General features: G+C 45.8%; 1 protein-coding gene across 1 annotated transcript; it reads right to left on the bottom strand.

Moving 5' to 3' along the window:
• Positions 1–4,737: 4,737 nt before the first annotated feature.
• LOC127295839 (lachrymatory-factor synthase) lies at positions 4,738–5,657 on the bottom strand. The gene has a single exon (XM_051325833.2). The coding sequence runs from the start codon at positions 5,509–5,511 to the stop codon at positions 4,951–4,953; it is 561 nt and encodes a 186-aa protein (XP_051181793.1). The 5' UTR covers positions 5,512–5,657; the 3' UTR covers positions 4,738–4,950.
• Positions 5,658–15,235: the final 9,578 nt, after the last annotated feature.

Here is a 15,235-nt window from a genome sequence, read left to right as displayed (position 1 = left end):
CTCCTCGATATCCTGTTCGATCCGCCACCACGCTCTCCTTTCTGTTCTATCGCCGCCCCCGCCGGTCCTTTCCGATCAACCGTTGCACTCTCCTCTCCGGTCCAATCCGCGGTTGCCCCTCCTTTAGTGTTAGAAATTAATAGATGATTGTTAGTGCTAGAAATTAGTAGATGATTGTTTAAACTATGTAGTGCAGTGTAGTGTATTGTTAGAAATTAATAGATGATTGTTAGTGCTAGAAATTAGTAGATGATTGTTTAAACTATGTAGTGCAGTGTAGTGTATTGTTAGAAATTAATTGATGATTGTTAGTGCTAGAAATTAATAGATGATTGTTTAAACTATGTAGTGCAGTGTAGTGTATTGTTAGTGTTGGAAATTAGTAGATGATTGTTAGTGTTAAAAATTGTGCAGTGTAGTGTATTGTTAGTGTAAAAGTTTTAGTGTACTACTAGTGTTGCAAATTGTTAGAAATTTTAGGTGTCAGATTGGACATATGCACGCATGCGACATATTTTTAGATGAAATACATACTTTTTCATCTTATATAACAAGATATGGCACGTGTATGCCACTGTAGATGTGCATTGATCTTGTCGAAGGTGAATTGTTTAGTGTGCTTATTTTTGACGATTTTGCAAATGAAGTGGCAAATAACAAACTATTGTGCTGTTCCACACTAGATGAAACGTATATTGTTTTTGTTTTATGTAATGATGGTTTGTTTGTGATTGGTGCTTAGATTATTCAGTGCAACGTAAGGTCACAACTCAATGACCTCGTTGGAGGTATTGTGTCCTTCCATGCTCATGGGTACACATACAACATCAAAATGAAGAAAGAGTCGAGAAGAACCCTTCTTCTTGGAAAAGGATGATGACGTTTCATTTGAGGGAAAAATATCAATGGAGGACAGATGGTACATTTTAACTTGACCTCTCAAGTGTAATGTATAAGCATTATCTATCTCAACGTTGGTGGTGATGAGGATGAGGAGGACGCATTGGGCTACCGTGTTCACTCAAAAATGTAACCTTGACGAGCCTGAGCAATACCACATTTGGGAAATTCTGCCGCCACTCAATACCTTTATCGGGATGCCATTTGTGTTCCGGCTATCAAGCATAAATGTCAACATAAACACTATGGTACGTTCACTCAATTTATACATTTTCTTCTTTCTGTTGTTGCGTCTATGCATATCTTGTCGTGGCGGAACTCGTTTGATATTGCTTTTTTTTGTTGGCATACAAGAAATTACCACTAAAGTTGGTATCCTCCCTTGGCACCCATACGGAAGGCGTAGCTTGAGTGCATATTTGAGCAAGTGTCATCACCAACATTGGTTACCAAATTGAGAAATATGGCCGCATGATATTCCTCATCGAGGGGTGGAGGGACGTACATCTACATGTCAAAAAAGTTGTGTTATTAACTACTAGACCAACACCACACATGAACATGAATGTGGTATTTGTCATCGACGCCATCAACGATTATTAGTTGTTTGTGTGATGGGTGAACTGTGCATGTGAAGTCCTCTATTTGAACTATATATGGTGAACTATGTTGAGATGGGTGGTAAACTATAAGTTATTCCTATGTGAACTACATCTTAATAAAGTATTTGAGAGAGATTGTTGAATTACGTTTTTCCTGTCAATTTCAGTATTAGAGATATATTATTTTGAGTTTGGAAATTAACATAGTGGAGTGGCATATTAACAAGACAAGCCACTAGTGTCAAATAACCGGTGGCGTGTTTTTGGAACGCTACCGGTATGTCAAATAACAGTGGCGTGATGATGCCACATCACTGGTATAAAGTACCACTGACACAACACCGGTGGGCGGTGGTGTGCCGAAACCACGCCACTAATGGTGGTTTTGCCACACCGCTAGTGGCATTTTGTGTACTAATGAAAAGATAATTTCATTGGTCAAGTAACAATGTCATTACAATCATAAGAAGGTGATTTTTATCACATGTCAAACATTACAATGTTTGACTTTGATTAAATCCAGAAAATATGGTAGCTAACAACGCAAGAAGTATGTGCAAGACTAACACAAAACCAAATATGAAGATATATCTGTTAAATACAAGCAATGGCCCAGCCAAAAAAAAATCCTTTTGGCTGCCAATGGCTACTCAGTACACGTGCTAGCAGTTGGCCTCATCCAAAATTTTATTTTCTTGTGGAAAGCGACGTGCAATATACACAAGAGTACGAGGTCAAAGGTTGCTAGCCGCCTCCCCACGTTGAACTGACTCACAATCTTAAAGAAATGAAATCGGAGTTGACAAACTCAGAATTATTTCTAGGTATCAGCGCGGCTCCATATGCAAGCTCTTTTTGTTTATCGAACCAATGATCAAACGGTGAACATCGTCAATAAGAAAATTTGCAGCAATACAGCCAAACGCTCGTAGTATGGAATGTCCATCTTGCCTCATACTAGGTGTAGAAGCATCTATTGCCTATAAAACATATTTCAAAATATCAAAAAGATATGCAAAAAAAAGATGTACATCCGGCAGTCTATCTCCGATAAAAAATCTTGTGAAAAATAACTTTTTTATGTGACTTACTCCCTCCGTTCTCTTTTAATACATTTTAGGAAAAATCAGACAAATTAGTAGTGCATTTATTAGTACTACTTAAATTGGTAAACAACCAATTCAAGCTACACTAAAAATAGTGATCCAATAGATAAAGGAGGACCACTTAGTTTTCCGTGTTTTTGTTGACTAAAAACTAGAATGTAGAGTATTTCAGAACAAAATTTAGTTCTAGAATGCAGAGTATTTCAAAACGGAGAAGTATATAAAAAAGATAATTTTCGGTGCTTCAAAATATCTTCTCACGAGAATTGTTTTTATCTTTTTTACACAACCCATATAAAATAACTTTTGTCTCATAAAATTTTATGTGCGAACATAGCATGTCTAGGTGTACATCCAAAACGAAATTCATAATTTTTTAATATCTTAAAAGACATTTGTCGTAGTGCTGACAAGTGACAAACCTAAACTGGGAAAAGGTAGAACACCATGTTAATTGGGCCCTAAGTTCGAAGAACGGTCGACGCAGATAGAGAGTAACGCTGATTCCATGCAGGCGCGGAGGCGGAGGTGCCTGGTGCCACCAGGAGCTGGGCCTTTTCCACTGTCTGGTCATTCTCCGTGTCCTTGTTTTTTTCCTTAAAAGATGGCAATATGCTGGGCTAAAAATCATGAACAACTATGAATTTAACATCCTTGGGTTCTCGCCCGTACGTCTACTTGAAGTGTACTCCGTATGAGGTAATTTCAGCTTTTACAGATTGGTCGTCTACGACTCTCTTTTTTCCGAATTCAATGAGCTTTATTAGTTACTCGATAGAATTACATTCATTCGAGTAAGTGTCACGGAAAAATTTGGATTATACTTAATCCACATGCATCTCCTTCTATCAACACCAGTTTGCCCACTTCCCTCCTACCGGCAGTGGCGAAGCCATATAGGTGCATCAGGTGGATCCTCTCTGCGTGGAGGTGAAGCTCTGATGGGTGCGCGGTGGTAGCGCTCTCGGTGATGGGCGCGCGCGATGGGCCGACGACGGGATGCAGCGGCCTGGACCGCGGATGTGCGGCGATTGTGGGCGACCGTCCGGGCGAGCCTGGTCTAGGCAGTCCGTTGGCTCGATCTGGGCTGTGCGGACCGAGGTTGTTGCAAATACCTCGTTGGCCCTAGGGGAGGCTAGCTGTGCGGTGACGGTGGCACCGTGTTGCTCATATATATGCCGCTCGTGCGTGTGCGTTTCCTATTGCGGTGGAGGACCTCCTTCGTCGTCGTTGGGCCGTGGATGGTGGCATGGGGGCATATTCATCCGCATCGAAGAATAAAGGTGGCGGTCCTAGGGTTTTTGTCGCGTCAAGACGGAACTTTACTCGATGCTTGTCCTCCTTGATTTGGCCGGAGTGTCGAGTTCCGGGAGGCTTCACCGGCGAACTACATGGGCGTCTCGTGCCTGAAGATTGCTGGATCGAAAGGGATTCGATCGTGTGTTCCCATATTTTTCCGGACCGTTTGGTTTCATGAAGGAACGACGCGAAACTCTGCTATCTGTTTCCATCATGGGACATGTCTTTTTGGTTTCATGGTGAACTTAGAGGCGAAGAATGGCCTAGAGGATGAGTTTTGAGGACTAGTGTTGGTGGTTCAAGGATTTACATCGATGGTGAACTTGCTTGGTGTTTCAAGCTTCAAAGTAGTGGCATATGCGAGTGAGGGCATCAACACATGATAAGTTCAATGTCCTATCTTTCAGGGTGAAAATTCAACATCTGGCCTTAACTGACTGTGCCTAGCGTTGACCTTATTGAGGGTATTGTTTTGAGAGCGGGAACTTTCTTCAGGGTGAGAACTTGGACTGCAAGTGTTGTCATGGTGGTGTTTGTGCTGGTAATGTAAGGACTACAACTAAGGCTTCGGTCCTGGTCATCATATTTGATGTTAAGCATCTTAATCATAGATTTAGATTTTTTTTTTACAACATTAGATGTATAGTTGGTGTTTTTATGCAAAATATAGGTAAATTGAGTAGTCTCTGCAATTAAGATAGCAATAGTGGGTGGTTTCTGTAATTTCCTCTTTAATGTAATGTAACTATGTAAGTACATTAGCTGCTCGAAAAATGACCGCGAAATTCTTCATATACGAGTGACCACGAGATAACCTTCACCACTCAAGATAGTTGTAAACATGATTTTGTAGATGATAAAAAGATGATACAGAATTGTCGTACTAATTGAGCACCATGGTATAGCGTTCGTACTGTCATACATGCGCTGCGCATACAAAAAGCAGAACGAGAGATGCCCAATCTTTTACGAACTGAAATCAGATAGACTTATTTGAAGCAGCACATAATCATTAACTGAACCCGGCGCTGCCTCGGCACTGCTCAAACAGCAATGGACGTGCCCAGCTTGAGATCGGCAGGTGCCTCGAGCGCGACGGCGCCGGAGGTGGCTACCCTTAGGGAGACGGCCTCCTCCACCCGGCGAGCCATGCCGTCGAGCCCGGCCTGGAGCCGCGCGGCGAGCGCCTCCTTGGCCGTCCCTCTGACGGGGTCGCACTCGAACTCCCACCGCAGCTCGCACCCGGCGCCGGGAGAGCCCGGCTCGACGTCGACGACGCTGAAGGTGGCGAAGAACCTGCCGAAGCCCATGTTGTTGTCGTTCATCTCGTAGCGGAAGCGGCGTCCGGCGGCGTCGTGCTCGTGGAGCGTCTCGTGCGCCCAGTCGGGGCCGAGCCCGTCGCCGCGGGGCTCGCCCTCGCAGTAGCGCACGCACCCCGGCGAGCGCGGCGCGCCGGAGACGCGCCGGCACTTGGCGACGCGCGGGTTCCACCGGTGGAACGCGAGGAAGTCGGAGAGCAGCTCCCACGCCTCGTCCGGCGTCGCGCCCAGCACCGCAGACGCCACCCGCCCCGACCACTCCCACTCGGTTGCCTCTGCCGCCATGTGCGCACGCCGACTATGTTCGCCGTGTAAGTGTACGTGCGCCGCCGTGATGTGCTGTGCGGCTGTGCTGCGACGTCGAGGCGATTTATAGAGCGTGACGCGGGGATTTTTGTGGCTGGGGTGTGTGTGTGTTACCGTTGCGTTGGGAGGTTAATTTTGGTTTGTGTTGGGGACAGGCAGGTCGGGCCCAAAAATGAGCGAGCTCACTGGGAAGGGAAAGGGCCCGTCGACTAGTGGCGCTCCGACAACACGATGAGATGAGGACGTTGGCCCGGGCGGCTGCCGGCTGGGCCTCAGGCCGCAGTCAGTACGGAATATTGTCGCTTACTGTTTTTACGTGGCACAACGACCTAAGAGCATCTCCACTCATGCCCCCTGGTAGCCCCGGGGCCTCTTTTTTTCATCCGGACGGATTTGGACGAAATCACGCCTTGCCCAGCTCGTTTTAAATGTCCGGATTTGGGCCTAAATCCGTCCGGACTCCCCAGGCCATCCTCGGTTTCCCGGGGTGTTGCCGGGGACTCCGGATGGAGCAAATTCCGCGATCTGGCCCGCGTGTCAGTGAAGATTCCATGCTCTAGCCCGCGCAAATTCCCCGGGACGGCTGGAACTTCGGCGCTCCCCAGGCCAAATTTTCCTCCAATCCGGATGAAAATTTCGCCGGATTTGGGCGTGGGGAGCGCCAACGAGTGGGGATGCTCTAACTAGTATGTCTCACTTCTCAAAGGACTACAACTGTACAAGTGAACTTGCTAAATCTAAACAAATTCCACCCTACATTTTATCCAAATCTACAACAAGTTGTATTAAGAACCAGAGGTGACCGCGTGTTGATGGACACTAGCTGGGAGGATAAACACCCGATGGTGTATGTACACGCTCTAAAACGTATTGAAAAGCTATCGGGCCATTCTCCCATACTTTTAGTGACCGGATTATCAAGACCGTTGTCTAAGAAACCATTTAAGTTTGAATTTGGATGGTTACAGTGGGATGGGTTTCACGAGATGGTTAAAAATGTATGGGAAAGACCACTATATGCCAACAATCCAGTAATAAGGTGGAATAAAAAAAAAAGATACGAGCTTTACACAAACACCTTTCTGGATGGGCGAGTCATATAGCTGGTATTCTTAAGAAGGAGAAGATTCGCTTATCGACTCTCATCGATGAGTTAGAAGCACTTGCTGAAGTTAGACCGCTAACGAGTATTGAATTGGATTTAAAAAACCAATCTAATACTCAATTAGCGGGTCTTCTTCGGGAAGAAGAGTTGAAATGGTATCAGCGTTCAAAGGCCCAATTCATTTTGGAAAGAGATTCAAATACGAGATATTTTCATAGGATAGCCAATGGTGTCACAGGAAAAAACGTATTCAATCTCTAGTACAAGATGAGGGTCTAATTGAAGGTCATGAGCAACTCAAATCCTATATTACTAATTATTACAAGGATCTATTTGGTCCACTGGAAGAGAGTTCCTTCTCTCTGGATGAGTCCCAAATAACAGACATACCCTAAGTGTCTCAGGAGGAGAATGTTGTTTTAACGGCTCCTTGCTCGAAGGAGGAAGTTAATAAAGCGATCTTCCAAATGGAATATAACAAAGCCCCGGGTCCAGATGGTTTCCCTGCTGAATTTTATCAGACTTTTTGGGATACCATTAAAGAGGATCTTCTACAAATGCTCATTGTTTTACACGCAGGACCGTCAGAACTATTTCGTCTAAAGTTTGGTTAGGTTATCTTGTTGCCAGAGGTTAAGGAGGCAGAAAGGATCCAACAATATAGACTTATCTGCCTCTTAAATGTAAGTTTCAAGATATTCACGAAAGTGGCTGCCATTAGATTGAATACAGTGACTGATCATGTGGTGAGGCCGTTGCAAACCGCTTTCATGCAAGGACGTAATATCCTAGATGGGGTAGTAGTCCTACATGAGGCGGTTCATGAACTGCACACCAAAAAGATGAACGGGGTAATTTTAAAACTTGATTTTGAGAAGGCTTACGATAAAGTTAATTGGTCTTTTCTTCATCGGGCACTCATGATGACAGGTTTTTCACCTAAGTGGCGAGCTTTGATCAACAATTTTGTCTATGGAGGAAGTGTCCCGATCTGTGTCAATGATGATACGTGACGCTTCTTCCAGACAAGAAAAGACTTACGCCAAGGCGACCCTCTATCACCACTTTTATTCAATATTGTGGCTCTATCTTTATTGAACGAGCTAAATCTGATGGCCAAATTGAAGGGGTGATCCCACATCTAGTCGATGGTGGTTTATCAATCCTTCAATACACTGATGATACAATTTTACTTATGGAACATGATCTCGATAAAGCTCGAAACTTAAAGCTGATATTGGCATCTTTTGAGTAGATATCGAGCCTTAAGATAAACTTTCATAAAAGCGAATTGTTCTATTTCGGCGAGGCTCAAGACTCAGTTGCCGAATATACGGAACTGTTTGGTTGTGACCAAAGCCAGTTTCCCATCAACTATTTGGGAATCCAGCTTCATTATCGAAGATTAATAATTGTTGAGTGGAAATTAGTTGAGGAAAGACTTCAGAAAAGACTTAGTAGTTGGAAAGGTAAAATGCTATCCCTCGGAGGAAAACTGGTTGTCATAATGCAGTGCTCACCAACATGGTGTTGTATATGATATCCTTCTTCATTTTGCCAAAAGGTGTATTACACAAGCTCGATTATTATAGATCGAGATTTTTTGGCAAGGGGATAGTGAGAAAAAGAAATATCGACTGGTCAAATTGTCTGTCGTATGCCGACCTAAAGATATGGGTGGGCTAGGGGTTCACGACCTGGAGGTCAAGAACTCGGCTTTGTTAGGTAAGTGGCTTTATAAGCTACTAACTGAACATGGTGTATGGCATACCATTGTTAGAAGAAAGTACATTGGCGAGAAAGCGTTATCCCAGATCCATTGGAAACCGGGAGATTCGCATTTCTAGGCTAGCAACAAAGAAATTAATTTTTCTTCATATATGGTACTTCCAATATTAAGGATGGATCGCAGATACGGTTCTGGGAGGATTCCTGGTTAGGGAATAGGCATCTCTGAACAATTTCTGGCGTTGTATAGCATTGTTCGTCGCAAAAGTGATATCATTGCATTATAATGGCAACCTCACCCCCGACAGTGACGTTTAGATGATATTTAATCGGCCCGAGACTTCTCGCTTGGAATACCCTACTGCTTTGTTTGGAATCCATTCAGTTGTCCGAAGGGCAGGACGAATTTCGTTGGAACTTACAAACCAATGGAAATTTCTCTGTAAGTTCATTATACAATGCTATTATCCAACCGGAAATACCATTTGATAAAAACAAGAAGATTTGGAACATGAAAGTACCGTTTGCATCGAGGAGTAATCCTCACCAAAGATAATCTTGTGAAACGCAATTGTCATGGGAGTACTCAGTGTTTTTTTATCACAATGAGATGATTAAACACATGTTCTTCCAATGCCGCTTTGCTAGGTCTATATGGTCATGCATCCAAGTAGCTTCTGATCTGTATCACCCGACTAGTGTGACCAATATCTTTGGTAATTAGCTTCGTGGTATTGATCATAGAATTAGAATGTTTATTAGGGTGGGGGTTCTTTCCTTTATATGGTCGCTATGGCTATGCATAAATGACAAAGTTTTTAATGATACAAATTGTTCTCTCTTGCAGGTTATCTAGAGATGTACCACTACTTTTCGTTCGTGGTATGCGCCGCAAAAGGTGGAGAATCGCGATCTCTTTACGGAGGTCTGTACACGGTTGGAGGATGCAACGAGGGATACTTTTTCCCTACATGGGTGGCAGCATAATCTTCGGATTGGGCCTATGCTCTCTTCTTAGGCGTCTTACAGTTGCTCTTGTCTGATTTGTAATTCATCTTTTATTATTACTTGAGACTTTGAGACTTTCGAATGGTTGTGTGCATCTTAGCTGTGCAGAGGTCGGGTGTAATTTCTTTTTCAAAGTAATAAAGCGCCCATTATCAAAAAAGAAAAAATTAAGAACCAGAGGATTACTGAACTTGCTAACCGTGCAGGCAAAATGCTACACGATAGAGCACTTGGTAATCTGTTTGATCCGTCCGTGCTCTGGGTGATCCAACGGTTTATGTTGCACACCAGATAATATGGTTTCCTTTCTTTTGGAAACATGGTTTTTTTTAGGAACGGGCAGTCGAACTGCCAATTGATTAGATAGAAATAGAGTGTTAATTACAGAAGGGTCCCAAGTGGACCGAATGGCACAAAGAACAAAGGAAACTAGCCGTAAGCCGATAGGTGCCAGACTGGATTCCCGTCTCTAGGGTCATGGGTGTGCGAGTATGCCCTCTAGGCGATCTCCTCCTTCACAAGAGCCGCCACGGCCGCAGGCTGCAAGGCAGGGTTCTGAAACACCCGCATGTTCCTCTCCTTCCAAACACCCCACATGGAGTAGATGATCGCCCCACTGGCCTCCCGCTTCTTCTCCTTCGGGAGGTGGGAGATCACCTCATCCCACCACACGTTGAGTGACTTCCCGCCCGGAGGCGGTGGGATACCGAAGGTCCCATTCCAAGCGAAGATTTGTTCCCTGACAGCGGTGGAGAAGTGACAGTCAAGGGTGAGGTGTTGCACCGTCTCTTGGTAGATATGACTCAACTTGCAGATTGGGTCGTGAGGCCATCCTCGAAGCGCGAGGTTTTCAGCCGTGATAGATTTGCCGTGCAGGGCTAGCCATGCAAAGAACCTGCATTTGGCCTCAGCATGTCCCTTCCAGAACTTGGCCGAGCGGAAAGTAGCACAAGATCCCATGAACTGACATTGGTAAGCAGAAGCCGTCGTGTATGTGCCTGATTCCGTCCATCTCCAGCGAATCAAGTCCGAGAATGGTCCATAGCTGAATGAACTGATGTAGCTGATACATGGTAGATATGCGCGCTAGACACCTGATCCAATTTTGTTGGTGTCGAGGGTACTCCTCGTCAATGCCCTCCAATAGGGGCTTAGGGTTGACGGAATCCTGTAGGCTGACACGAGACATCGGTTCACAGACAAGCGGGGAGAGCAATTTACCCAGGTTCGGGGCCCTCGATGAGGTAAAACCCTTACGTCCTGCCTGTCTGTTCTTTGATTATGAGAATAATGGGTTACAATGGGGTGCCGAATAGTTCGGCTGAGATCTAGGCGAGATTGCTGTTGCTAGGGTTACCTAGCTCTAAGCTTTTCCTGGCTAAGATTGCTAAGATTGTTCGTGTCCTTCGGCAGCCCCTCTCCTGGCCTTTATATAGGAGCCCAGGTCTCAAGAGGTCTAACCGAATACGACTAGTTTTACAATAGTTTAGATCCAATCTTTCCTTGTTCGTTCGCTTCCTTGTCTTGCCCGTCAAGGGATCTTCTGGTGTGCCGACCTAGTGGCCCATCTAGCCTTCGGGTGTCTTCATGGGCCTCCAGTTGGTCAATACAGGATAGGGTAACGTCGGTTACTCGAAGGGTAATGCCCACGTCAGTAGCCCCCGAGTGTCTAGCCGAAGATAATTCGGGTAGAGACTAATGCATGTCCTCTCATGATATTCTTCTCCTTCATTATTCTTATTCATCTTGATTATGCTTCATCTTCCTTTTATCGGGTGCGCGTCAGCGCTCCCGATGGGAGTAGCCCCCGAGTCTAGGTACGGATGTTTGCAATTCGTGCGTAGACTCAAGTTGTACTACTCGAATACTTTCCTCTGCCGAGTTTTTCGCAAGGCTTCATAGGTCATCCGATATATTTTCTTCACGCAAAGGATAATGAGCAACGTGCCCAACTTTTGTTGGTTAACTGCCGATGGCAAAACAACGTTACTCTACACAGAATCAAGTCCCCGGGCATGATCCTGGAGTGCAAAAAACTTTTACTAGATGTACATCATGCGCTCCCGATGGGAGTGTCTGGGTGTAATCGTTTGAGTGCAGACTCAGTCCTTTTTCCTTCGACTGCTCATTCTGTCGAATCTTCTTTTTATCGGGTGCGCGTCAGCGCTCCCGATGGGAGTAGCCCCCTAGTCCAGGTTCGGATGCTTGCAATCCGTGCGTGGACTCAAAGCCTTCATCCGATGACCTTTAATATTTCCTTCGAATGCTTCCAAATTATGACATCATTGCTGACGTGTTACTGCTGCAGGCTAATTTGACAGGTCCATCATGACAAGCTAGCCCTAGCCCTGTTCAATCAGTGTTGTAGGGCTTGACCACTGTACGCGTAACGACCGAGGTGGCTCCTCGATTTTCGCACAATCGTGGGCGTAGTGGGCCATCAGTTCCTTCCCTTCCTCAAGCGCCACGTACTTACTTACCCCTTAACTTCTCTTTAAAATTTCCAAAGGCAAAAAATTCCCAATCTTCTCCACGGTTCCCGCAGCATCTCCTCGTTCTTCCTCTTCTCCCTTCTTTCACCATTGTCGCGCCGCCGCCACAGTTCCAATCTTCCTCAGATCTCGCGATGGTGAAGAAGAAGAACACCGCCGCCATCGCTAGCTCCACCAGCGGAGGTGCTGCTGCCAAGTCCTCCTCTTCTCTTCCGAAGGGAAGCGCCCCGAGCGCCCCTCCCCCGGCTCCGGCGCCGCCAGCGCCGTCGGGCTCGACGGTCAAACCTGGGGACTGGGTAGCTTCAACCGTCACCAAGCGTGACGAGAAGAGATCCCGAAGCTTAGGATTGATATCCTCCGACACGGGTGATGTGATCCTTCCAGGTGCGATTTCTCGGGCTGATCCTCCCGCGGGATTTTCTGTGATGTTCTTATCTTTTCTTCATCGAGGCCTTTCACTCCCCTCTCATGGATTCCTCCTCCATCTCTTGCGGACGTACGAGATCCAACTATGGCAACTCACCCCCAACTCAATCCTCCATGTTGTCGTGTTTATCACCCTTTGCGAGGCATTTTTGTGTATTGAACCTCATTTCGGACTGTGGAAGAAGATCTTCTATGTGAAGAGATACAGCAGTAGTAATGGATACTTTGTCACCGGAGGGGTAGGTTTCGTTGCCCGCTCAGAAGTTAATTACTTCAATTTCCCAATGAGAGAGTCTGTGCAAGGATGGAGGCTGAAATGGTTTTACGTCAAAGATTCCTCGTCACCCGAGTGTCGACTCCCCTGCTATGCCGACGTTTCTGAAGCCAAGCCTAAGGACTCTTGGAAGAACATCCTCTCAGCCGACGAAAGGGCTTCAGCCGAAGAATTATTTGCCAAATTCCTTCGAATCAAAGAGGCTGACGGCCAAACTATGATTGGTACGGAGGTGGCAGCAGTTTTCCTAAAGCGTCAAATCCAGCCAGTCATGGCCAGAGTTCACCCGATGTGGTTGTACTCAGGCCCAAAGGATGAGACCAGGATTAATGCTGACGATCTATCAGAAAAGGAGTTGCTTGATGAAGTTCGTCGTCTTACTTCCTTCAACCAGGAAGATTCGATCCCGCTAATCTCTTCTTATGCTCCCCTTGACGTTGATCATCCACCATCAGGGGTATTTTCCTTTCTTCACATCTTTATTATAGCTTCTTGCTCAGCCGACATGATTACCTTTGTTCTTACTTTTTCATTTTTCTTTGCCAGATCCCTATGGCTTCTGAAAATACACGTGATTTGCCGGATGATACTTCCGAGGGGAGAGGCTCCTCAATCCCCATAGATTTTCACACCACCGATGAAACAGGTCTAGAGGATGAATATAACGGTCCGATGAATCTTGAAGTTGCCCACGCTGATCTTCGCCCCTCACCTGATAACACTTGTATCACAGATGGATCAGTGCGTAACGTCGACACTGATCATGATACTTTTGTTGATGCAGCTGCTGATGGAGCCAGAGCTTCTCCTGCGAAGAGATCAACTGGCGGCTTTGCCGATGAAGATGATCTCTTCGATATGTAAGTAGTTCTTTTCTGAAAGTTATACTGTGCCTTTTTTACCTTTCATACTCCTGTTATAATCACAGTCGACTGTTTTCTTTTACAGTGATGAGGGCTTTATCGAGCCTCCTCCTAAAAAGGCCAAGTCTGATGCCGTTTCGCCGGTCGTGGTGGCTTCCGAAGCTTCGGCTCCTAAGGTTGCCCCCGTGGCTCAAGCATCGACTGGGTCTTCCCTTTCCAAAGGGAAGGATACTTCTCCAACTGCTGCTACTGCGGCTCCTTTTTCTGTAAGTTCTCTTCTGATCTAGGTACAGATTTCTTAGAGCGTGCCTTGTTTAATTGTTTTTCTTTCTCTCTTAAGGACCTGCGCGGCGTTATCTCTTCTCTGGAGGTTTTCGCCTCCCGATTCACTTCTCTAGAGGCTGACAAAGTTCGGCTGCAAGAGGAAGTCGAATCTTCCTCCTCAAAACTGGATGGCGCAGTCAAGATAGCTGCCGCGGCTCGCCAAGAGATTGATTCTCTGAAGGATGAGCTGGCCGGCCCGAAGGGAAGCTGAAGGAGGAAGAAGCATCCAGGCTGGTGGCTGAGGCTCGAGCAGCCGAAAAGGATGAAGTCCTTCGCCAATCTTCTTTGGCCTTGCTTGGTAATTTCTAACATACTTCTGTCGAGTGACATTCTTATGGATTTAAACTTTTTGTCAATGACTGAATTTTCTCCTTTCCTTTTTACTACAGAGGCAGCAAACATTCCTGTCGATGCCCTGGAAAGAGTTCCAAATAACTCCCCAGCGAACGCTGTGTCAACGATTCTCGCTTCTCACCAGCTTACACAAGAGCTTCTTGCGAAGGGGAAGGGTGCTCTGGCGCGGATGCACTCGATGATCTTTCCCAAGATCAAGCAAGAGAAGACCCTGGGACAGCTGATCGATACCTTCGCGGTTGATACCAAGGAAGTCATCGAGGTATTCAAGCGTACATCGCGCACTTTTGGTGCTGTCCTTGCCTTCCAACTTATGATGGGTTACGGCTTTAAGGGTGACATCGAAGAAATGACTAAGGGGCTTCCAAAAGAGCAAGACGGGCAGCCTGTTGATTTGAGCACCTTTAAGGCTTCTGCTCTTACTTGCGTCCGTCAGCTTCTTGAGCTGGTTTCATCAAGGAAATCATCGACTGGCCCTAGTTCATCGACTCAAACCCGGCTCCCTTGATTCTTGTAACAAACTTGTGCCTTGAACTGATGCAAAACATTGTTCTGCCGCACAACTCATGCTTTGTAATAAACTCCGTGCTAGCATTGTTGTTAGCACAGTTTTGTTATGATATCACTTTCTTGCACTTCTCCTGATGGGAGTTATTTTGGATGTTTGGCTGTGCCATATCCATCACTTCTTTATAACCAGTATTTTTTGCAGGTCTTCCCAGTACCCTCGTTTGCAAACGACTCGTCGGGTGCTCTTCCTAAAAGCGATCGGATCCAGCGCATGAAAGACCGGATCACGCAGATGGAAAAGGACTTACGCAGCACTTATGCTTTAGCTGCCATCATCAACAAAAAGAGCGAGATTGCAGCCGACGTGGAGCGGTATACTCTTGGCGAACTGCATAAGGCTACCGAAAGTTTAAACTGTAAGTTTCTTGATCCCTTTGCCTCTTTGCTAGCAACTTCTTGTCTGAATCTTGACTAACTGTTTTGGCAGTCATAGCGTTGAACCATGCGGAAGAGAACAAACGGATACACGAGCGGGTGCATGCTTTGACTCAGCTGTCCTCATCTGAAGAAATTTTCTGGCGGGAACACTCGAAGGCCTCGGCTGTCGTCAAATTTCAGG

Source organism: Lolium perenne, chromosome 1 (assembly GCF_019359855.2).
Source record: "Lolium perenne isolate Kyuss_39 chromosome 1, Kyuss_2.0, whole genome shotgun sequence".
Taxonomy (NCBI): Eukaryota; Viridiplantae; Streptophyta; class Magnoliopsida; order Poales; family Poaceae; genus Lolium; species Lolium perenne.
Note: the sequence above shows the minus strand (reverse complement) of the source record. Positions and strands in the feature narration are given on the sequence as shown.

Bases quoted from the DNA above. Each gene is read 5' to 3' on its own strand.
- LOC127295839 (XM_051325833.2), bottom strand. From the start codon at position 5,511: ATGGCGGCAGAGGCAACCGAGTGGGAGTGGTCGGGGCGGGTGGCGTCT.